General features: G+C 35.2%; 1 protein-coding gene across 4 annotated transcripts in view; it reads left to right on the forward strand.

Moving 5' to 3' along the window:
- The window catches only part of USP34 (ubiquitin specific peptidase 34), a 245,101-nt gene that overhangs the window by 77,350 nt on the left and 143,771 nt on the right, over nucleotides 1-23,980 (forward strand). For all 4 annotated transcript variants that reach the window (XM_081253585.1, XM_081253587.1, XM_081253586.1 and 1 more), the window contains 2 exons: nucleotides 5,545-5,626; nucleotides 5,714-5,806. In XM_081253585.1, the coding sequence (XP_081109711.1) occupies nucleotides 5,545-5,626; nucleotides 5,714-5,806 (175 nt within the window). The remainder of the gene's footprint in view (nucleotides 1-5,544; nucleotides 5,627-5,713; nucleotides 5,807-23,980) is intronic.

The following is a 23,980-nucleotide window of genomic DNA, read 5'->3' on the forward strand; positions in this document are numbered from 1 at the left end:
CGTCTCTTTTTTCAGAGGGAAGGGGGTAGGGGGTAGGGGGAAGGATGTTGATGGTCTATCTGTGATGGCATTTTTACATAAAGGGAAGAGCCTCCCTTGCATTGTTCTGACTGAAGTGGGAACTTCAAAACAAATCTTAGTTTTGTGAAACATCTTTCTTTAAAGGAGTTCTGCAAATGGATTGTAGAACAAATTGTGTACCTAAAGTTACTATATGAGATTTGCATTTAATCAAGCCCTCTGTCTTCTTCCAGTCAAGGCAAACAGCAAGTCACATTATTGCACTGAGTCATTCTTTTAAAGAGAACCCACTCTAGGAAGCACTTGATGCTAATGACGTGTTCTTTTTACCCATTAAAGCAGTGGGTGACAATAATTTAAAAAAATATTCAGGGGTTCAGTATTAGCTAACTCAGTGCAGTGACGTTATAGAATATAACTGCCAAGAGTAGTAAGAATTGGCTATATTTCTTTTTCTCCCTTCAGTTTTGTTGGGTTTTGCTTCATGTATTTTAGGACATTTTGTTGGGTACATATATGTTTATAATTGTTATGTTCCTGATAATTTCATCCTTTCATCATTATAAAATGTCCCTCTTTGTCTCTTTAAAACAATTTTTAGTTTAGTGTATTTTGTTTGATGTTAGTATAGCCACTGCAGCTTTATTATGCTTACTGTTTTCATGGTATATCTTTTTCCATCCTCTTACTTTCAACCTGTTTGTTTTTGGATCTAAAGTATGTCTCTTGGGGGTAGCATTTGGTTGTATTGAAGAAAAAAAAAATCCACTCCTACCATCTCTCCCTTTTGATAGGAGTATTTAATCCAGTCACTCTTAATATTATTTATATAGTTGGATTTATGCCTGCCATTTTGCTGTTGGGTTTTTGTATGTCTTCCTTAAAAAATTCTTTTTTCTGTTTCTCCTTTACTGCCTTATTTTGCAGTATGTCAGTATATGGTAGTACAGTTGTCCCTTGGTATATGCGGGGGATTGGTTCCAGGATCACCTGTGGATACCAAAATCTGCAGATGCTCCAGTCCCTTATATAAAGTCATGTAGTGTTTGCATATAATCTGTACACATCCTCTGGTATACTTCAGTAATCTCTTGATTAGTTACAATACCTAATACAATGTAGGTGTTATGTAAATAGTTGCAAGCATGTGGCAAATTCAAGTTTTGCCTTTTGGAACTTTCTGGAATTTTTTTTAAGAAATATTTTTGATCCTCTGTTGGTTGCATCTATGGATGCAGAACCCATGGATACAGAGGGAGTACTGTATAACATTTTAATTCCATTTTTTTATACTTTAAAAATTATTTTGCCAGTGGTTGCTTTATGGGTTACAGTATGCATCTTAATTTAATACTGTCTACTTCAGATTAATAACAATTCTAGTAAAATATAGGAACAGTGCTTCAGTATAGCTCTGTTCCTTTGTTTCTGATAAGAAGTCAGCTGCGAATCTTATTGTGGTTCCTTTCTATGTGTTTAGTTCTTTTTCTCTTGCTGCTTTTAAGATTTTTCTGTTGCTCTTTGGCTTTTAAGAGTTTGACTGTGATGTCTCTGGGTGTTGATATCCTTGTGTTTATCTTAGTTGGCGCTGTGATTCTTGGATGTGTAGATGAACATTTTTCAATCAAATTTGGGATGTTTGACCATAGTTTCTTCAAAGTTTCTTTCTGTTCCCCTTACTCCTTCTGGGAGTCCCAGTATATATATATGTTTCCAGAGCGCTGAATGGTTGTTACTGATAACATTGTCCAATTTTAAGCTTGCTCAGTTATAGTTACAGTTCTCAGCTGTTACAAAAGTCCCTGAGTCTCCTTTCAGTGTTTTTCAAGAAACTGAAAGAATGGGATTTATTTTTTAGAATTATTTTTAGTTGTTGAATTGTCTTTTTGTATGTTAAAAATCATAGAGTTGATTCATGGATCATAGCTTCTGTTGGACTACTCAGAAATAGGTAAAATATACCACTAGTAGTTTTATTTTAATATTTTACCCTTTGAGGCCATATATCTAATTCATAGCTTTTAAAAAATCTTTAGAATAATTTTAAAATTAAATATAATTCTTCTGTGGATAAACAAGAAAAGAAATTGTTCAGTCCTTCCAGTTTTTCTGTGTATAATTTACATAGCTGAAAAAACTTGGGGTCTTTTCACTGCTCATCCTATTTTGAAACCGTTTTTCTTCTACCCACAATATACATATCACTACTTTTTTTATTAGCTGTTCTTCTATAGTAGCCATTTAAAAATTTTTTTAAAAATTGCTCTGAAAGGGCCTGTATCAATTAAATAAATTGAATCAACAGTTAATGACCTTCCAAAACAAAGTACCAGGACCAGATGGGTTCATTGGTAAATTTAACCAAATAACTTAAGGAAGAAATTATACCAATTCTCTATAGTCTTTTTCAGAAGATAGCAGAGGGAAGCCTTACTCATTGAGTCCAGCATTACCCTAATACCAAAACCAGACAAAGGCATTACAAGAAAATGACAGACCAGTACTTCCCATGAACATACATATAAAAATCCTCATAAAATATTAGCAAATTGAATCCAGCAAGGTATAAAAAGAATTATACACCACAACCAAGTGAGATTTAGCTCAGGTATTCGAGGCTGGTTCAGCGTTTCAGGATCAATTAATGTAAAGTCAAAATTTTGACAAGGTCAAATTTTATCATTCATGATAAAAAAAACTCTCAGTAAACTAGGCATAGAGAGGAACTTCATCCACATGATAAAGAACATCTACAAAACCTCCTACAGCTAACATCATACTTAATGATGTGAAGGTCAACGCTTTTCCATTAAGGTCAGGAACAAGGAAAGGGTGTCCCCTCTCACCACTGCTTTTCAGCATTGTACTGGAAAGTCCTACCTGATGCAATAAGACAAGAAAAGGAAATAAAAGGTATATAGATTAGAAAGGCAGAAGTAAAACTGTCTTTGATCACAGATGACCTGATCATCTATGTAGAAAATCTGAAAGAATTGACAGTCTCATGGAACTAATGAGCATTTATAGCAGGATTGCAGGATACAAAGTTAATAATCAAAAGTCGGTCACTTTCCTATATATCAACAGTGAACAAGTAGAATTTGAAATTTAAAATACAATACCATTTACATTAGCACCACAAAAAATGAAATATTTAGGTATAAATCTAACAATATGAAAGCATCTATATGAGGAAAATAACAAAACTCTGATGAAAGATAGCAAAGAAGAGCTACATAAATGGAGAGATATTCCATGTCTATGGATAGGAAGACTTAAAATTGTAAAGGTATCAGTTCTTTCCAACTTGATCTATAGATCATTGCAGTCTCAGTCAAAATCCAAGTAAGTTATTCTGTGGATATTGACAAACTGATTCTAACATTTGTTTAAATAGAGAGGCAAAAGACCCAGAATAGCCAACACAATTTTGAAAGGAAAAAACAAAGATGGAGGACCGACATTACCCACCTTCAAGAGTTACTATGAAATTACAGTGATCAAGACAGTGCAGTATTGGTGAAAGAACAGACAAATAGGTCAATGGAACAGAATACAGTGCTCAGAAATAGGCCCATATAAATGTAGTCAGCTGATATTTAACAAAGGAGCAAAGACAGTAGTACAAAGCAGCAGAGATAGGGTTTTCAACAAATGGTGCTGAAACAGTTGGACAACCACGTGGGAAAAAAAATCTAGACACATCTCACACCCTTCACAAAAATTAATTCAAAATGGACCACACACCTAAACATAGAATGCAAAACTATAAAACTCCTAAAAGATAACATAGGAAAAAATCTAGATGACCTTGGGTATGGTGGTAACCTTTTGAGTTCAACACCATGATCCATGAATTGGTAAGCTGGACTTCTTTAAAATTAAAAACTTCTGCTCTGCGAAAGACGATGTCAAGAGAATGAGAAGACAGCCGTAGACAGGGGAAAATACTTGTAAAAGACACATCTGTTAAAGGACTGTTATCCAGAATATACAAAGAACTCTTAAAAATTTAACAGTAAGAAAATGAACAGTCTGATTAAAAAATACACTGACTTTAGCAGACACTTCACCAAAGAAGACATACAGATGGCAAATGAGCACATGCAAAGATGCTCCTCTTTCATCAGAGAAGTGCAAATCAAAACAACGATGAGATTCCATGACATGCCTATTGGAATGGTCAAAATCCAGAACACTGATAACACCAAATGCTGCCAAGGATGTGGAGCAACAGGAGCTCTCATTCACCACTGGTGGGAATGCAAGAAGGTACAGCCACTTCGGAAGACAGTTTCATAGTTTCTTAAAAAACTCAGCGTACTCTTACCATATGATCCAGCAGTCATGTTCCCTGGCATTTATCCAAAGGAGCTGAAAACATGTCCACACAAAAACCTGCACACGGGTGATTATAACAGCTTTATTCATAATTGCTCAAACCTGGAAGGAACCAATGGGCTAATGACAAATGAAAGAAAATGGATAAATCTTAATGCTCAGTGAAAGAATCTAAATTTTATAAAAGAGTACATTCTGTATCTTTTTTTTACATGAAGTTCTAGAAAATGAAAACTATGTAATAACAGAAAGCAGATCATTGGTTGTCTGGGCAGTGGGTTGTGGGAGCTGAGAAAAAGGGATTAAAAAGGGGCATAAAGAAACTCTTTGCGTTGATGTGTTTGTTATCTTGGCAGTGCTGATGGATTCATAGATGTATATTTAAGTTTAAATTCATCGAACCGTATACCTTAAATATGTTCAGTTTACTATATTTCATACATATCTCAAAGCTGTAAAAGACAAATTAACTAATAAACTTACATTACCTTATTGGTAACATAATAGTTTAATTTTCTGTGCCAGTGATTTATTACTCTAAAAGAATTGATAGCTCTTTTTAAAAAATGAAGGATAATCTAAAACTGTTCAAAAAAAAAAGGTTTTTGAAATGAAGGAAGAGTTGTTCCTAAGTGTAACCAAGTGTTCTGAACAGTCAGTTGATAACTTTAAGGATCACATTAGCAGAACCTTCGTTAATATCAGGCAGGAAGGAGACTTGCCATTTGGCTTGGAGATTCTTCTTTTTTTCTTCCCCCACCCTTTTGGTAACCTACTTTTCTGATGTTATCTTACCATAGAGGACATGTGGGGAAACCTTCCCTGAATGCCTCAGTGCCTACTATGGAGATTAAAAATGGGAAGGCAAGGTCTTTGAGTAAGAAAATACATCACTTTTTAGGTGTTACCCTTGGTATTCTCACCTGTGTACCTGGTGTTAGTTATCCTAACTTTTCAGATTTTTTTTTGCTTGTTTATAAATTCAGGTAGTATTACCATTTCTTGTATTTCTGTTTCAGTTATTCTTCATAGTACTATTAACAGTTAATTGTATATAATCACTTCTTTATAATTGGTATGTGAACAGTTTTAGATTTTCAACTGAGTCTGCTTTTAGACATGGGAAAGATTGATACTAATATTTTTTTAAATGTATTAACTATTTTTATTATTTGACCTTAGGTCCATTGCAAAAGAACTTGCAGACTGGCTTATAAGCAACAATGTGGTAGAGCATATATTTGGACCAAATTTACATATTGAGGTTTGTGGACTAATATGTGACTTATCTGCTCTATTAAGAGAGAAGAATGCTTTTAAAAGTTAACTGTAATAAGTTTTTCTTTTCCAGATTATCAAACAGTGCCAAGTGATTTTGAATTTTTTGGCAGCGGAAGGGCGACTGAGTACTCAGCATATTGACTGCATTTGGGCTGCAGCACAGGTAATATCAACAGCTTAACATAAGTGCTTCTTTATTATACGTTCCGTTCTAAGTTCTTTACTCCCCTATGAGGTACGTTCTATTATTATCCTCATTTTGTCGCTAAAGAAACCATGCCATGGGAAAAGTTGGGGATCAAATCTATGAAATCTGGCTTCAGAGTCCACGTCTTATCTTACTGTACTACTGGTACAATCGAAGGAAATGAGAGTCAGTCAGTTAGAGGTTCTTGGTTTATTAAGAGACATTTTCCTATTATTTTAATTTATACAATCAATGCTTCTGTCCTGAACATTGTATTCATATGTTTCTTTTCTATTATACTATTTTCTTCTTTAATTTTTTGAATAGGCACATATCCATATGGTTCAAATTTCAAAAAGTAGATGTAAAAGGATATGCTATACATTTTCCCCCTCCTACCTATGTCTCCCGTGCATGCAGTTCCAAACCTCTCAGGTGCATCAGATTTTCTATATAAATTGCCAATTGTTAACATTTCTCTTTCCCTGTCCTCTTTTCCACAGATGTATCATACTAAACGGATTTGGCTTTTTTTCACTAACAGTTTATCCTGGAGATTATTATTCCATATCAATATATAAAACACAATTTTTTTCTTTTTTAGGACTGCATAGTGTTTCATTATATGCATGAACCATAATTTATTTAACCAGTTCCTGTTCATAGGCACTAATTTTTCCAATCCTTTTTATTATAAACAATGCTACAATAAGTAACTTACAATAGTCAGCTAATCCATATGCAAAACTATTATGTAGGATACATTCCTACTTATAAGTAGTATTGTCAGGTTAAAGCTTATGTGCGGTTTACTTGTGGTAGCTAATGGCGAGATAGTGCCACTTTCACCTTATTCTCCTCAATAAAATTTTTCTTAACATCTTTATTGGAGTATAATTGCTTTACAACGTTGTGTTAGTTTATGCTGAATAACAAAGTGAATCAGTTATATGTATATATATATATCCCCATATCCCGTTCCTCTTGTGTCTCTCCCACCCTCCCTATCCCATCCCTCTAGGTGGTCACAAAGCACCGAGCTGATCTCCCTGTACAATGCAGCTGCTTCCCACTAGCTATCTATTTTATATTTGGTAGTGTATATATGTCAGTGCTGTCTAACTTCGTCCCAGCTTACCCTTACCCCCTCCCTGTGTCCTCAAGTCCATTCTCTACGTCTGCATCTTTATTCCTGTCCTGTCCCTAGGTTCGTGAGAAACATTTTTTTTTAATAGATTCCATATATATGTGTTAGTATATGGTACTTGTTTTTCTCGTTCTGACTTAACTTCACTCTGTATGACACACTCCAGGTCCATCCATCTCTCTACAAATAACTCAATTTTGTTTCTTTTTAAGGCTGAGTGTAATATTCCATTGTATATATGTGCCACATCTTTATCCATTCATCTGTCGATGGACACTTAGGTTGCTTCCATGTCCTGGCTGTTGTAAATAGAGCTGCAGTGAGCATTGTGGTACATGACTCTTTTTGAATTATGGTTTTCTCAGGGTATATGCCCAGTAGTGGGATTTCTGGGTCATGTGGTAGTTCTATTTTTAATTTTTTAAGGAACCTCCATACTGTTCTCCATAGTGGCTATACTGTTCTCCATAGTGGCTTATCAAGTTACATTCCCACCAACAGTGCAAGAGGGTTCCCTTTTCTCCACACCCTCTCCAGCATTTATTGTTTGTAGATTTTTTGATGGTGGCCATTCTGACTGGTGTGAGGTGATAACCTCATTGTAGTTTTGATTTGCATTTCTCTGATGATTAGTGATGTTGAGCATCCTTTCATGTGTTTGTTGGCAGTCTGTATATCATCTTTGGAGAAATGTCTGTTTAGGTCTTCTGCCCATTTTTGGATTGGGTTGTTTGGTTTTTTGATATTAAGCTGCATGAACTGTTTATATATTTTGGAGATTAATCCTTTGTCAGTTTCTTCGTTTGCAAATATTTTCTCCCATTCTGAGGGTTGTCTTTTTGTCTTGTTTATGTTTTCCTTTGCTGTGCAAAAGCTTTGAAGTTTCATTAGGTCCCATTTGTTTATTTTTGTTTTTATTTCCCTTTCTCTAGGAGGTGGGTCAAAAAGGATATTGCTGTGATTTATGTCATAGAGTCTTCTGCCTACGTTTTCCTCTAGGAGTTTTATAGTGTCTGGCGTTACATTAAGGTCTTTAATCCATTTTGAGTTTTATTTTGTATAGGTGTTAGGGAGTGTTCTAATTTCATTCTTTTACATGCAGCTGCCCAGTTTTCCCACCACCACTTACTGAAGAGGCTGTCTTTTCTCCATTGTATATTCTTGCCTCCTTTAACAAAGATAAGGTTATCTTTGAGAGATTATCATATCATAACATGCACATAACATGCACATATGTTATCATATGTACATGGGTTTATTTCTGGGCTTTCTATCCTGTTCCATTGATCTTTATTTCTCTTTTTGTGCCAGTACCATACTGTCTTGATTACTGTAGCTTTGTAGTATAGCTACAAAGTCTTAAGTCTGAAGTCAGGGGCCATGATTCCTCTAGCTCTGTTTTTCTTAAGATTGCTTTGGCTGTTGGGGGTCTTTTGTGTTTCCATACAGATTGTGAAATTTTTTGTTCTAGTTCTGTGAAAGATGCCATTGGTAGTATGATAGGGATTGCAATGAATCTGTAGATTGCTTTGGGTAGTATAGTCACTTTCACAGTGTTGATTCTTCCAATCCAAGAACATGGTATATCTCTCCATCTGTTTGTATCATCTTTAATTTCTTTCATCAGTGTCTTATACTTTTCTGCATACAGGTCTTTTGTCTCCTTAGGTAGGTTTATTCCAAGGTATTTTATTCTTTTTGTTGCAGTGGTAAATGGGAGTGTTTCCTTAATTTCTCTTTCAGATTTTTCATCATTAGTGTATAGGAATGCAAGAGATTGCTGCGCATTAATTCTGTATTCTGCTACTTTACCAAATTCTTGCTTAGCTCTAGTAGTTTTCTGGTAGCATCTTTAGGACTCTCTATGTATAGTATCATGTCATCTACAAACAGTGACAGTTTTACTTCTTCTTTTCCGATTTGGATTCCTTTTATTCTCTGATTGCCGTGGCTAAAACTTCCAAAACTATGTTGAATAATAGTGGTGAGAGTGGGCAACTTTGTCTTGTTCCTGACCTTAGAGGAAATGGTTTCAGTTTTTCACCATTGAGAATGATGTTGGCTGTGGGTTTGGAATAAATGGCCTTTATTATGTTGAGGTAGGTTCCCTCTATGCCTACTCTCTGGCGAGTTTTTATCATAAATGAGTGAATTTTGTTGAAAGCTTTTTCTGCATCTGTTGAGATTATCGTATGGTTTTTGTCCTTCAATTTGTTAATATGGTGTATCACATTGACTGATTTGCGTATTTTGAAGAGTCCTTGAATTCCTGGGATAAACACCATTTGATCATGGTGTATGATCCTTTTAATGTGCTGTTGGATTCTGTTTGCTAGTAGTTTGTTGAGGATTTTTGCATCTATGTTCATCAGTGATAGTGGCCTGTAGTTTTCTTTTTTTGTGACATCCTTGTCTGGTTTTGGTATCAGGGTGTTAGCTCTTCTCTTAACGTTTGATAGAATTCACCTGTGAAGCCATCTGTCCAGGGCCTTTTGTTTATTGGAAGATTTTTATTCACAGTTTCCATTTCAGTGCTTGTGATTGATCTGTTTATATTTTCGATTTCTTCCTGGTTCAGTCTTGGAAGGTTGTCCTTTTCTAAGAATTTGTCCATTTCTTCCAGGTTGTCCATTTTATTGGCATATAGTTGCTTGTAGAAATCTCTCATGATCCTTTGTATTTCTTCAGTGTCAGTTGTTACTTCTTTTACATTTCTAATTCTGTTGATTTGAATCTTCTCCCTTTTTTTCTTGATGATTCTGGCTAATGGTTTACCAATTTTGTTTATCTTCTCAAAGAACCAACTTTTGGTTTTATTGATCTTTGTTATCGTTTCCTTCATTTCTTTTTCATTTATTTCTGATCTGATCTTTATGATTTCTTTCCTTCTGCTAACTTTGGGGTTTTTTTGTTCTTCTTTCTCTAATTGCATTAGGTGTAAAGTTAGATTGTTTATTTGAGATGTTTCTTGTTTCTTGAGGTAGGATTGTATTGCTATAAACTTCCCTCTTAGAACTGCTTTTGCTGCATCCCATAGGTTTTGGGTCATCTCGTTTTCATTGTCATTTGTTTCTAGGTATTTTTTGGTTTCCTCTTTGATTTCTTCAGTGATCTCTTGGTTATTTAGTAGTGTATTGTTTAGCCTCCATGTGTTTGTATTTTTCATAGTTTTTTCCAGTAATTGATATCTAGTCTCATAGCTTTGTGGTTGGAAAAGATACTTGATATGATTTCAGTTTTCTTAAATTTACCAAGGCTTGATTTGTGACCGGAGAGATATGATCTATCCTGGAGAATGTTCCATGAGCACTTGAGAAGAAAGTACATTCTGTTGTTTTTGGATGGAATGTCCTGTTAATATCAATTAAGTCCATCTCATTTAATGTGTCATTTAAAGCTTGTGTTTCCTTATTTATTTTCATTTTGGATGATCTGTCCATTGGTGAAAGTGGGGTGTTAAAGGCCCCTACTATGAGTGTGTTACTGTCGATTTCCCCTTTTATGGCTGTTAGCATTTGCCTTATGTATTGAAGTGCTCCTATGTTGGGTGCATAAATATTTACAATTGTTATATCTTCTTGGATTGGTCCCTTGATCACTATGTAGTGTCCTTCTTTGTCTCTTGTAATAATCTTTATTTTTATTTATTTATTTATTAGTTTCTGCTTTATAACAAAGTGAATCAGTCATACATATACATCAGTTCCCACATCCCTTCCCTCTTGGGTCTCCCTCCCTCCCACCCTCCCTATCCCACCCCTCCAGGCGGTCACAAAGCACCGAGCTGATCTCCCTGTGCTATGCGGCTGCTTCCCACTATCTATCTACCTTACGTTTGGTACTGTATATATGTCCATGTCTCTCTTTCGCTTTGTATTTACAATTGTTATATCTTCTTGGATTGGTCCCTTGATCACTATGTAGTGTCCTTCTTTGTCTCTTGTAATAATCTTTATTTTAAAGTCAATTATGTCTGATATGAGAATTGCTGCTCCAACTTTCTTTTGATTTCCATTTGCATGGAATATCTTTTTCCATCCCCTCACTTTCAGTCTGTATGTGTCCCTAGGTCTGAAGTGGGTCTCTTGTGGACAGCATATATACGGGTCTTGTTTTTGTATCCGTTCAGCCAGTCTGTGTCTTGGTTGAAGCATTTAATCTATTTACATTTAAGGTGGTTATCAATATGTATGTTCCTATTACCATTTTCTTAATTGTTTTGGGTTCGTTATTGTAGGTGTTTTCCTTCTCTTGTGTTTCCTGCCTAGAGAAGTTCCTTTAGCATCTTTTGTAAAGCTGGTTTGGTGGTGCTGAGTTCTCTTAACTTTCACTTGTCTGTAAAGGTTTTAATTTCTCCACCAAATCTGAATGAGATCCTTGCTGGGTAGAGTAATCTTGGTTGTAGGTTTTTTTCCTTCATCACTTTAAATATGTCCTGCCACTCCCTTCTAGCTTGCAGAGTTTCTGCTGATAGATCAGCTGTTAGCCTTATGGGGATTCCCTTGTATGTTATTTGTTGCTTTTCCCTCGCTGCTTTTAATATTTTTTCTTTGTATTTAATTTTTGATAGTTTGATTAATATATGTCTTGGCGTGTTTCTCCTTGGATTTATCCTGTATGGGACTCTGCTTCCTGGACTTGATTGACTATTTCTTTTCCTATGTTAGGGAAGTTTTCAACTAAAATCTCTTCAAATATTTTCTCAGACCCTTTCTTTTCCTCTTCTTTTTCTGGCACCCCTATAATTTGAATGTTGGTGCGTTTAATGTTGTCCTAAAGGTCTCTGAGACTGTCCTCAATTCTTTTCATTCTTTTTTATTCTGCTCTGCAGTAGTTATTTCCACTATTTTATCTTCCAGGTCACTTATCCATTCTTCTGCCTCAGTTATTCTGCTGTTGATTCCTTCTAGAGAATTTTTAATTTAATTTACTGTGTTGTTCATCATTGTTTGTTTGCTCTTTAGTTCTTCTGGGTCCTTGTTAAACGTTTCTTGTATTTTCTCCATTGTATTTCTGAGATTTTGGAACATCTTTACTGTCATTACTCTGAATCCTTTTTCAGGTTGACTGCCTATTTCCTCTTCATTTGTTTGTTTTGGTGGGTTTTTACCTTGCTCCTTCATGTGCTGCATATTTCTCTGTCTTCTCATTTTGCTTAACTTACTGTGCTTGGGGTCTCCTTTTAACAGGCTGCAGGTTCATAGTTACTGTTGTTTTTGGTGTCTGCCCCCAGTGTGTGAGGTTGGTTCAGTGGCTTGTGTAGGATTCCTGGTGGAGGGGACTGGTGCCTGTGTTCTGGTGGGTGGGGCTGGATCTTGTCTTTCTGGTGGGCAGGGCCGCATCCATTGGTGTGTTTTGGAGTGTCTCTGAACTTAGTATGATTTTAGGCAGCCTCTCTGCTAATGGGTGGGCTTGTGTTCCTGTCTTGCTAGTTGTTTGGCATGGGGCATCAAACACTGGAGCTTGCTGGCCATTGGGTGGAGCTGGGTTTTAGCGTTGAGATGGAGATCTCTGGGAGAGCTCTCGCCGATTGATATATGTAGGGCTGGGGGTCTCTGGTGGTCCAGTGTCCTGAACTTGTCTCTCCCACCTCCGAGGCTCAGGCCTGACATCAGGCTGGCGCACCAAGACCCTGTCAACCACACAGCTTGTGGAAGGGGACCAGAGCCAGCTGGAGAGGAGAGTCCTGCAGAGAAGTGAATAGGCTGCTAGATCTTTTTTTTTTCTTTCTTTTTTTTAAATCATGTTCTTTTTTTTTTTTTTTTTTTTTTTTTTTTGCGGTATGCGGGCCTCTCACTGTTGTGGCCTCTCCCGTTGCGGAGCACAGGCTCCGGATGCGCAGGCCCAGCGGCCATGGCTCACGGGCCCAGCCGCTCCGCGGCATATGGGATCCTCCCAGACCGGGGCACGAACCCGTATCCCCTGCATCGGCAGGCGGACTCTCAACCACTGCGCCACCAGGGAGGCCCTAAATCATGTTCTTAAACTTCTTTTTATTTGCTAAACTGATGGGTGAAAAGTGTTTTCATTGATGTTTTAAATTTGGATTTCTTTTGTATGAATCAGGGTGAAAATCTTGTGCTTAACAACCCTTTTTGTTTCCTTTTCTGGTGATGTTTATATTCTTTGCCATTTATCAGTTGCTTTACTTATTTTCTTTTTTGTAGGAGATCTTTATATATCAGTGAAATCAGACTTTTGTTTGTGTTATGAGTTATGCCTACATTCTGCTTTGATGTCTTCTTGCTGTTTTAGTTAAGGTGGTTTTTGCAGTTGAGTTTCAAGTTTGTGGTTTCACACTTGTGGTTGAATTTTTCATGGCCTGTGGCTTTTGTGTTATGGTTTGAAATGCATTTCAAGATTACAAGAAAATTCCCCTTTAGTTCTTTTCTGTACATTTTGTTTCAATTTTATATTTTAATCTTTGATCCAATAGGAATTTATCATGGTTCAAAGGGTCACGTACATATCCAACATTTTCCCCCCATTTTTTGGTTATATAGTTGTCCCCATTCCATTTGTTCAGTAATTCTTCTCCTCACTGATTTGAGACACCAGTTTTATCTTGACTGGGTCAATTTCTGGACTTTGTAGACTGACCTATTGGTATATCTAGTCATGATCTGTGTATCAGAGATTGGTAAACTTATGACCTGTGGGCTGGCCACTTGATTTTGTAAATGTTTTTTTTGCAACTTAGCCTTGCCTATTCTTTTTCATATTTTTCTCTGTGGCTGCTTCCACACTGCAGTGGCAGAGTACAGTATTTGTAACAGAGACCATGTCACCTGTAATCTTAAAATATTTATTGTCTGGCCCATCAAGAAGACATTTGCTAGTCCTTGGTTTTATACTAATGTATTTTCTTTTTCCCCCTTGTGTCTATGTAATATTTCTTATTATCTGGCAAAGCTGATTGTTTCTCCTTATTTTTTTAAAAAGAATCTTTATGTCTCTTATTTTTCCATGTGAATTTAGCATTGATTATTCTTTAAAAATATTGTTGTTTTTACTGTTATAATGATTATTTTGAGAATTGAAGTTGTCTTCCTATCCAAAACACGATATGCCGTTTGTTTTATTTTGTTTCATTCAGCATTTCAGAATTATTTGTGTATAGATTTTATTTCATGTTAAGCTTATTCTTAAGGATTTTAATTTTATTAAAATAGCCATTTCTCCCTTTATATTACTTGCTTTCGTCCATTATACTTTATTTCTTCCATATACTTAATGATCACTGCATATATACTTTTTATATACTTAAGCATTTTCAAAATTTTGATTTTTAATAATTGTGTGCCTTGAGACCTTATATTGGTTGTGGTAATTTTTTAATATAGTTTAACTTCTCATATTTAATATTGTCTATTTATCCATCATTATCATTTTAACACATTAATTAAGCAGTTCATATTTCAGAGTAATCCTAAAATACTTAGGAAATCCTCTTTCATAACTTTCAGAAAATGTTCTTTTTAGTAGATTTTTAAATTTTATTTTGTTCATAGCAAGGCAAGCAAAATATGAGAACAGTGTTATGGTAAGTAATATAGAGTAAATAACTAAGAATAGTGAAGCACTGTTTATTGAAGCTGATATTCATCAAATTTATAATTAATAATACGGTGTATTAAAACTTTTAGTGTTTTACCCTAGCAAGCGTTTCAAGTAACCTAATAAGGAAATGATTTAAAAATTCTTGCATAATCTGTGATACAGTCTGAAACAACTTAAAATATCTATAAAAGTTAGTTTAACAAGATTAAATAAGTATATTTTAAAGGTTATTTTATTTGGGTGTTTCTGTGTTTTGTTACTGCTTTACTTTTGAATATACCACAGATTTAGAATTATCAGGAATTTTTACATTTTGAGTTCTTTTTATTTGAGCACCAACTGTAACTGGCTTCCAAGTGTCCAGGGTTGTTTGGTTTCGTACAGAGTCTTGCCTGAGTTTTTTTTTCCTTCCCTCTGGAGTAAGTTTTTGAGGTCACTTTGCTCACTTGATACACACACTTCACCCAGTAATAATTGGATTGGCTGCTGGTTTTTTCATTGTTTGTATCACAACTCTTATATTGGAATCCAAGGAGAAAAAAGACAAAGGTGATAAATGGGAAATTGATTGGGAAAAAAAAAGTGGTTTATAAATATTTGAAAAATGCTTATCTTTGATTATAATTAAACGTAAGTTCAGCTAACATAATAGCATTTTCATGTATTGGGTAATTGTCATTATGTTTAACAATACACTGTATTGACCAGAGTGTGGTATAGCTTTAGGAGAACAATATAGCAGTTCTCTTTCTGGTAATGTATCCTCTAGATACATGTACATGAAGATGTTTGATACAACATTAACTACACTAGCAGATCACAAATGTCTGTCACTGTAGGGCTAGTTAAATAAGTTTTGGGAAATCTGTTTAATAGAATGTTCTGTGGCCATGAGAAAGACTGAAGTTGCTGTATTATGCTCATGTGGAACAACCTCCAAGAAATATTTTTATTAAACACTATTTATTAAAGATCTATTATTTTATCTAAAATAGTAGTTATTTTATTAAGAGAAAACAGCAAGTACACAGTGTATTCTTTCACTGCATATTAAAACAGTTATAAAAAGGGGGTGTACATACACGTATATGTACTCTTTGTACTTGCGACTGTCTGGAAGTATTTTGGAAAAACAGACAAGAAAATTTCACAGGTTTGCTTTTGGGGAAGTGACCTGAGATAGGTGGGAGACTTTTATTGTCCACGTTTATGTAGACTGTGAAAATTTTACATGTGTTTATTAATTTTTCAGTACATATAAAAACTAGTATATAAAGTTACAGTAAACATTTAGACATTTAAATGACTTTCTCTGCCATTTAAAGTTACTTATTATTCTGATTTGACTGAGTTACTTCTCTACATCTCCCTCTTCATACCCTTTCACCATAAAATCTTTTAGTCATAGGACATCAAAAAAATAAACTTCAGAATCTTTCCACTGTATTGGAATTTATTGTTAAATGATTTCCATATTTGAAGAACTTATACATAAATTTATGTAACTTCCTGAGATAATAATCTTATCTTAAAATGCAGCTAATAGCTTTTTGGGAATAGATTTTCATGTTTCAATGACAGAAGTAAAATTCCCTAGGATTTAGAAGGAACTTAAATATCATCTGATTCAAATGTGCATTATGTATATTTTGAGGGGAAATAGTTAATAATTTTCATCAGATTCTCAAAGGGTTTATGTGATACTAATTTTAGAAATGCTGATATACACTCGATTATTAGCTTCTGCATGTATATTTGTACACACATTTAGATTACTGTTTTATGAGACATTGCATACTGTTAGCATGTGAAGTTATGATTGTACTTGAATTGTAATCTGGCCGCTGCAGTATCTGCCTCTATGTTACATCTTATGATTTGAATTCTATTCATTCCTGCTTTTTTAGGAGCTGTTAATATGAATGATGATTCCTCCTTGTATTACATATTCAAACCTCTTGTCTGTACTGTATTCTTTCTTTTACGTTGTTGGGTCTTTCCATATGCCTTTGCTATCCATACTTAAGGAAGACGACTGGTAAGTTGCCTAGATGTTCTTGGGTGTTGTGAAATATTTTTCCATTACAGCTCTCAGATGGACTCCTGGGAATGGGAAACAGAGGAAGGAATGAGAAAACAGAGGATTTCATGTTCATATCTCACTCCTGCTGTCCATCAGATCTGGTACTCAGATGAGTTCAGAAATTTTCCCAGTTACAGTGGGAAGATAAACCTATCTCCTCTGCAGCTGACTCACAAATTATTCTGAGCTACAGCTTTCTCTACCTGTACATTTAAAAATGTATTCCCATTCATTTCAGTCATTCAGAAATTTGTTGAAATCTCATATCTATTATTATTAATAGTAATTTTTTGTGGGGGGGGCTGCACTCTGTGGCATACGGATCTTAGTTCCTTGACCAGGGATCGAACCTGTGCCCCCTGCATTGGGAACATGGAGTCTTAACCATTATACCCCCAGGGAAGTCCCTCATACCTATTATTGATGCTCATTTTCTTTGTGGGTTTGTTTCTTTTCATTCTAAAATACAGTAACGATTGATTTTCCTCTGTGGAAGATGAGGAAATTCTCATCATTTTTCTCTTCTCATTTTCCACTTGCAGTTTTCTTTTTTTGTTCTTTTTTTTGCGGTGTGCGGGCCTCTCACTGTCGTCCCGTCGCCCCCCACCCCCCAGTTGTGGAGCACAGGCTCCGGACGCGCAGGCTCAGCAGCCATGGCTCACAGGCCCAGCTGCTTCGCGGCACGTGGGATCCTCCTGGACCGGGGCACGAGCCCGTGTCCCCTGCATTGGCAGGCGGACTCTCAACCACTGAGCCACCAGGGAAGCCCTCCACTTGCAGTTTTTATTATGTTATTTTTATTTATCAAGTTATGTAACTTTTAAGTTTTATACTATAAACCATGATTTCCACAGTTGTTTAATATTAATTTTGTATTTAGGTATATGATTTACCACATTCTTTAACTTCATTCCTGTTTTTCTCATTCCTTTTTCCTTATTCCAGGGTTAATTTGTGTTTATTCTCATAGAATTCACAGAGTAGACTTTTGTTTTCCCTTGTTGGTTTGTAAACTGGCCCTGTACACAGACGTCAGGGAGAAACTGAAGAAAGAGGCAGAGATCACTCCAGATTGGTAGGTGGCAGGTTTAATAAACAAGGGAACTTAACATATGAGGCTTGTCTTCAGTGGCTGCAAGATGAGTAGATCTCTGCACTCAAGTGTCAAATCTTACAAGTTTATAAGAGAGGCCTTAATTGGGTTTAGGCATAAATACTATCCAGATGGTCTCAACACCTTACTCTCTCTCAAGGTTATGTCCTTGGAGTAGCTTCCACTTTGGGAATGGCAGGCAGGCCGAACGTATATTTCAATGACGGAGGGTAGTGAGGGGCCGCTGCTTCCCCAGTTTCAGTTCAAAGGTCAACTGGCAGTCCTGTCCTCTTGATTATCTACACCCCCGGTCTCTGAAGAGAAATTTATGGATATTTTGTTCTGGGTTTCTACACACTTGAGATGTCTGATTTCTTTGTACTTGAAGAGTTTGATTGAATGTCATATTACTAGAACCACTCTTTTGTTTTCCATCAGAACTGTGTAGTATACGTGAAGAGTAGTTGTTTTCTGAAAAAACAACTTTTATTTTTAATATTTTACAAAGATAATATCCTATCATTTTTTGTTGGTAGAATATTTCTCTCATGTTCAGGTGTTCATTAATCCCATGAGGGTTTTCTTTTTAACTTGTTTTGAATTTTTGGTTGATGGCCTTTAACATATATTTTTTCCTTTATTTAAAAATTTTTTATTGTGGTACAAATATATACAACATAATTAACCAGTAATTCAGCATTTTAACCATTCGTAAGTGTACAGTTCAGTGGCATTAAATACATTCACAGTGTTTTTTTAACCATCATTTGTCTGTATCCAAAACTTTGACATCATCCTCAGTAAAAACTCTGTACCTGTTGAACAATAACTCTCCATTCCTCCTTCCCAGGGAGCTTCTGGTTTCCTCCATTCTACATTGTGTCTGTATGAACTTGCCTATTCTAGGTACCTCATTTGATGGAATCATACAATATTTGTGTCTGGCTTATTTTACTAAACACAGTTTTTTCAGGGTTCATCCATGTTATAGCGTATATAAAATTTCTTTCTTTTTATGATAAATAATATTCCATTGTATGTATATACCACATTTAGATCCATTTATCCATCATTGGACATTTGAGTCAGTTCCACCTTTTGGATGTTTATTGTAGATAATTACTTCTATGAACATGGATGTACAAATACATGTTTGACTCTCTGCTTTCAGTTCATCTGTATATGTACCTCAGGGTAGAACTTTTGGGTCATATGGTAAATCTAGATTTAACCTTTTTAGAAACCACTAAACTTGTGTAACAACTGCAGTATTTTACATCGCAGCAGCAATACAGGCAGGTTCTAATTACTTCACATCCTTGTCAACACTTTTTATGTCTTTAAAAAAAAATTTAGCCATCCTAGTAGCTATGAAGTGGTATCTAATTGTGGTTATAATTTGCATTTATTTGCATTTTAATGACTAATGATGTTGGGCAGCCTTTTATGTGCTTATTGGCCATTTGTGCATCTTCTTCGGAGAAATGGTTATCCTTCTTTTTAAAAAAATTTATTTATTTTTGGCTGCATTGGGTCTTCGTTACTGCACACGGGCTTTTCTCTAGTTGTGGCGAGCAGGGGATACTCTTCCTTGCCATGCACGGGCTTCTCATTGCAGTGGCTTCTCTTGTTGCAGAACACAGGCTCTAGGCGCGCGGGCTTCAATAGTTGTGGCATGTGGACTCAGTAGTTGTGGCTTGTGGGCTCTAGAGCGCAGGCTCAGTAGTTATGGCACACGGGCTTAGTTGCTCAGCAACATGTGGGATCTTCCCAGCACGGGGCTCGAACCCATGTCCCCTGCATTGGCAGGTGGATTCTTAACCACTGCGCCCCCAGGGAAGTCCCAGAAATGTTTATCCTTTGCCTGTTCTTGAATTGGGTGGTTTGAGAGTTTTTGTTAAGTTTTAGGAGTACTTTATATAGTCTGGATATTAATCTCTTATCAGATATGTAATTTGCAAATATTTTCTCCAGCTCTGTAAGTTGTCTTTTGCTTTCTTGAAAGTATCCTTAGATGCACAAAAAAGTCTTAATTTGGGGACTTCCCTAGAGGTTCAGTGGTAAAGAATCTGCCTTGCAATGCAGGGGACGTGGGTTCAATCCCTTGTCAGGGAACTAAGATCCCACATGCTGCGGGACAGCCAAGTCTGCACGCCACAACTATTGAGCTTGCACGCCTCAATGAGAGAGCCTTAGTGCCGCAAACTACAGAGCACATGCACTTTGGAGCCTATGCACCACAACTGCAGAGACCACATGCCCTGGAGCCTGCACATCATAACTAGAGAGAAAAAAAACCCTGCATGCCACAACTAGAGAGAAGCCTGAGTGCTGCAACGAAGAAACCTCGTGCCGCAACGAAAGATCCCGCATGCCTCAACGAAGATCCCATGTGATGCAACTAAGACCCGACCCGACACAGCCAAAAAAAAAAGTCTTAATTTTTATGAAGTCTGATTTATTATATATTTTTTCTTTTGTTGTCTGTGTTTTTGGTGTCATACAAGTGAAACCATTGTCAAATCGAGTGATGTGAAGATTTTATCCAGTGTTTTCTTAAAAGAGTTTTATATATGTCCTGAGTTTAGCTTTTTGATCCATTTTGAGTTAATTTTTGTGTGTGGGATAAGGTAAAGGTCTATATTTAACTCTTTTGCATGTGAGTATCCAGTTTTCTGAGCACTGTTTTTTTGTTTTTTGTTTTGAAAAGCCTGTCCTTTCTCCATTGAATGGTCTTGGCACTGTTGAAAAATCATTTGACCATTTATGTGAGGTTATATTTCTGGGTTCTCTATTCTACTCCATTGTTCTATATGTTTGTCTTTATGCCATTGCCACACTGTTTTAATTACTCTATTTTTATTGTGTTTCAAAGTCTTTTTTTTGAAGATTGTTTTTGGCTTTTCAGAACTCCTTCCAATTCCATATGAATTTGAGCACTGGATTTCCCATTTCTGCCAAAAGGCTCTTGGAATTGTGATGAATCTGTAGATTGCTTTAGGTAGTAGTAACAATGTTAAGTCTTCCTATTCATGAACATAGGATGTCTTTCCATTTATTTAAATCTTTAATTTCTTAGAGGCGTGTTTTGTAGTTTTCACTGTACAGGTCTTTCACCTACTTTGTTTCATTTCTAAGTATTTATTCTTTGTATGCTATTGTAAGTGGAATTGCTATCTTAAATTTCTTGTCAGGTATTTCACTGCTGGTGTATAGAAACAGCTGAATTTTGCTTGTTGAGCTTGTACTGTATAACTTTGTGAATTTGCTTATTAGCTCTACTAGCTTTCTATATATATAAAATCATGTCATTTATGAATAGTTTTACATCTTCCTTTCCAATTGATTTGCTATTTATTTATTTATTTTTGTGGTCTCATATCTCTGGCTAGAATTTCTATATAGTGTTGAATGGTAGTGATGAATGCGAGCATCATTGTCTTGTTCCTGATCCTAGGGGAAATTTTTTCAGTCATTGGGTACTGAGTGTGATGTTAGCTGTAGAATTTTTCTTTATTCTTAAAGTTCTGAGAGTTTTTATCATGAAAAGGTGTTGGATTTTTGTCAGATGCCTTTTCTGCATCAGTTGAGAAGATTATGTAGCTTTTTTCCTTTCTATTAATAGGATGTATTACAGTAAGTGTTTTTCTTATTGAACTACCCTTGTATTCCTGGAGTAAATCTCACTTGGTCACAGTGAAAATTCTTTTAGTATGCAGTTGTATTTGATTTGCTAATACGCAGTTGTATTTGATTTGCTAATATTTTGTGGAGAACTTCAGTATCATTGAAAGAGATATTGCTCTGTGATTTTCTATTCTTATGAAGGCTTTGGTATCAGGTCAGTGCTAGTCTCATAGAATGAGTTAGGAAGTATTTCATTCTCTTCAGTTTGGGGGGAGGGTTTGAGAAGGATTGGCGATAATTTTTCTATAAATGTTTGGTAGAGTTCACTAGTTAAGACCGTGTATTTTAGTACTTTGTTGGGATGTTGATTACTGACTCAGTCTCTTGTTAAAGCTCTATTAACATTTTCCTTTTCTTCTTGAGTCAATTTAGGTAATTTGTAAGGAATTTTTTTTGGCATACAGTTGTTCATGGTATTTTCTTATAATTTTTTTTAACCTCTAAGTTTGGTAGTAATATTCCACTTTCATTTCTGATTTTAGCTATTTACATCTTCTCTCTACTCTTCTAAAAATATTTTTTAGTCAGTCTAGCAAAAAGTTTGTTAGTTTGAATCTTTAGAAGAACCAAGTACTGGTTTTGTTAATTTTTTAAAATTGTTTTCCTAATCTGTTTTCATTTATCTGTGTTCTCATCTTTATTATTTCCCTTCTTTTAGCTTTGGGTTTAGTTTATTATTTTTCTAGTTCCTTAAATGATAAAATTAGGTTGTTGATAATTAGATCTTTTTAAATTTACATTTACATTTAATAAATTTCTGTGCAGTGCTTTTTTGCATCCCATGTATTTTGTTTTGTTGTTTTTTCAAGTCATTTGTTGCTAAATATTTTCTGATTTCCCTTGTCATTTTTTTCTTTGACCTATTGGTTGTTTAAGAATGTATTATTTAATTTCCATGTATTTGTGAAATTTCTAGTTTTCCTTCTAGTATTGATTTCTTAACTTCATCCTTCTGTGGCCAGAGAAAACACTTTATATGATATCTGTCTTTTTAAATCTGTTGAGACTTGTTTTATCTTTTTAAATCTGTTGAGACTTGTTTTGTGGCCTAACATATGGTCTGTCCTGGAAAACTGTATTTTAGAAAAGAATACATCCTTTAGAAAAGAATGTTTTCTGCTGTTGTTGTGTGGAGTGTTCTCTCTATATGTCTGTTAGGTTTCATTGGTTTATTGTGCTCTACGAGTTTTTCTTCTGTCTAGTTGTTTTATCTATTATTGAAGTGGGTTATTGACATCTGCAACTATTATTGTAGAACTTTCTGTTTCTCCCTTAATTTCTGTCAATTTTTGCTTCAGTGTTTATTATATATTCTTGCTATATTGAACCTTTTATTAATGAATGATGTTGCCTTTTGTCTCTGTTAACCTGTTTTTTAAAAAAATCTTTAACTGTGGTAGGGAAAAAACCCATGAAATTTACCCTCTGAACCATTTAAAAATTCTAATGGTGTTAATTATATTCATATTGTTATGTAACAGATCTCTAGAACTTTTTCATCTTCCAAAACTGAAAGCCTGCATCCATTGAACAACAACTCCCCAATTCTCTTTCCTCACATCTGGTATCCATCATTTGACTCTGCTTCCATCATTCTGTCTATATATTTCATATTAGTGGAATCCTATAGTATTTGTCCTTTTGTGACTGGCTTATTTCACTCAGCATAATGTCCTCAAAGTTCACCCATGTTCACCATGTTCACCCATGTTGTGGCATGTGACAGGATTTCCTCCCCTTTTTGGCTGAATTATATTCTGTTGTATGTATGTGCCACATTGTATTTATACATTCATTTGTTGATGGGCATTTGTGCTGCTTTCACATCTTAGCTGCTGTAAGTAATGCTGTAGTGAACATAGGTGTGCAAATCTCTCTTTGAAATCCCACTTTTAACTCTCTTGGATATATACCCAGGAGTGGGGTTGTTGGAGTACGTGATAATTCTTTTTCTAGTTACTTTAAAAAAATTTAAACTACTTGATTTTAGTATGGTCAGCCCAGCTTTCTTTTGCTCATTATTTACACGGAATATCTTTTTTCATCCTCTCCAGTTTGTGTCTTTGGATGTAAAATGAATCTCTTGAGGACATTGTATATTTGTATCATGTTTTTTAATCCATTCCGCTGTTCTTTGTCTTTTGAATGGAGTGTTTAAACCATTTATTTATTTTTAAAACATTTTTATTGAAATATAGTTGATTTAGTGTTATGTTAGTTTCAGCAAAGTGTACAGCAAAGTGATTCAGTTATACATATATATAAATATATATATTTTAAAATTCTCTTCCATTATAGGTTATTATAAGATATTGAGTATAGTTCCCTGTGCGATACAGTAGGTCCTTTTTAATTATTTATTTTATATATAGTATTGTGTATATTTCAATCCCCAAACTCCTAATTTATCTCTCTTCCCAAACCATTTATATTTAAAGTAATTACTCAAAGAGGAATTTAATTCTGCCATTTTTCTGTTTGTTTTTTATAAGTCTTTATAGTATTTTTGCCCATTATTTTCCTTCATTACTGCCTTCTTTTTTTAGTTGATTTTTTTGTAGTGAAATATTTTGATTACCT

Source organism: Mesoplodon bidens (assembly GCF_964165515.1).
Source record: "Mesoplodon bidens genome assembly, chromosome: 14".
Taxonomy (NCBI): domain Eukaryota; kingdom Metazoa; phylum Chordata; class Mammalia; order Artiodactyla; family Ziphiidae; genus Mesoplodon; species Mesoplodon bidens.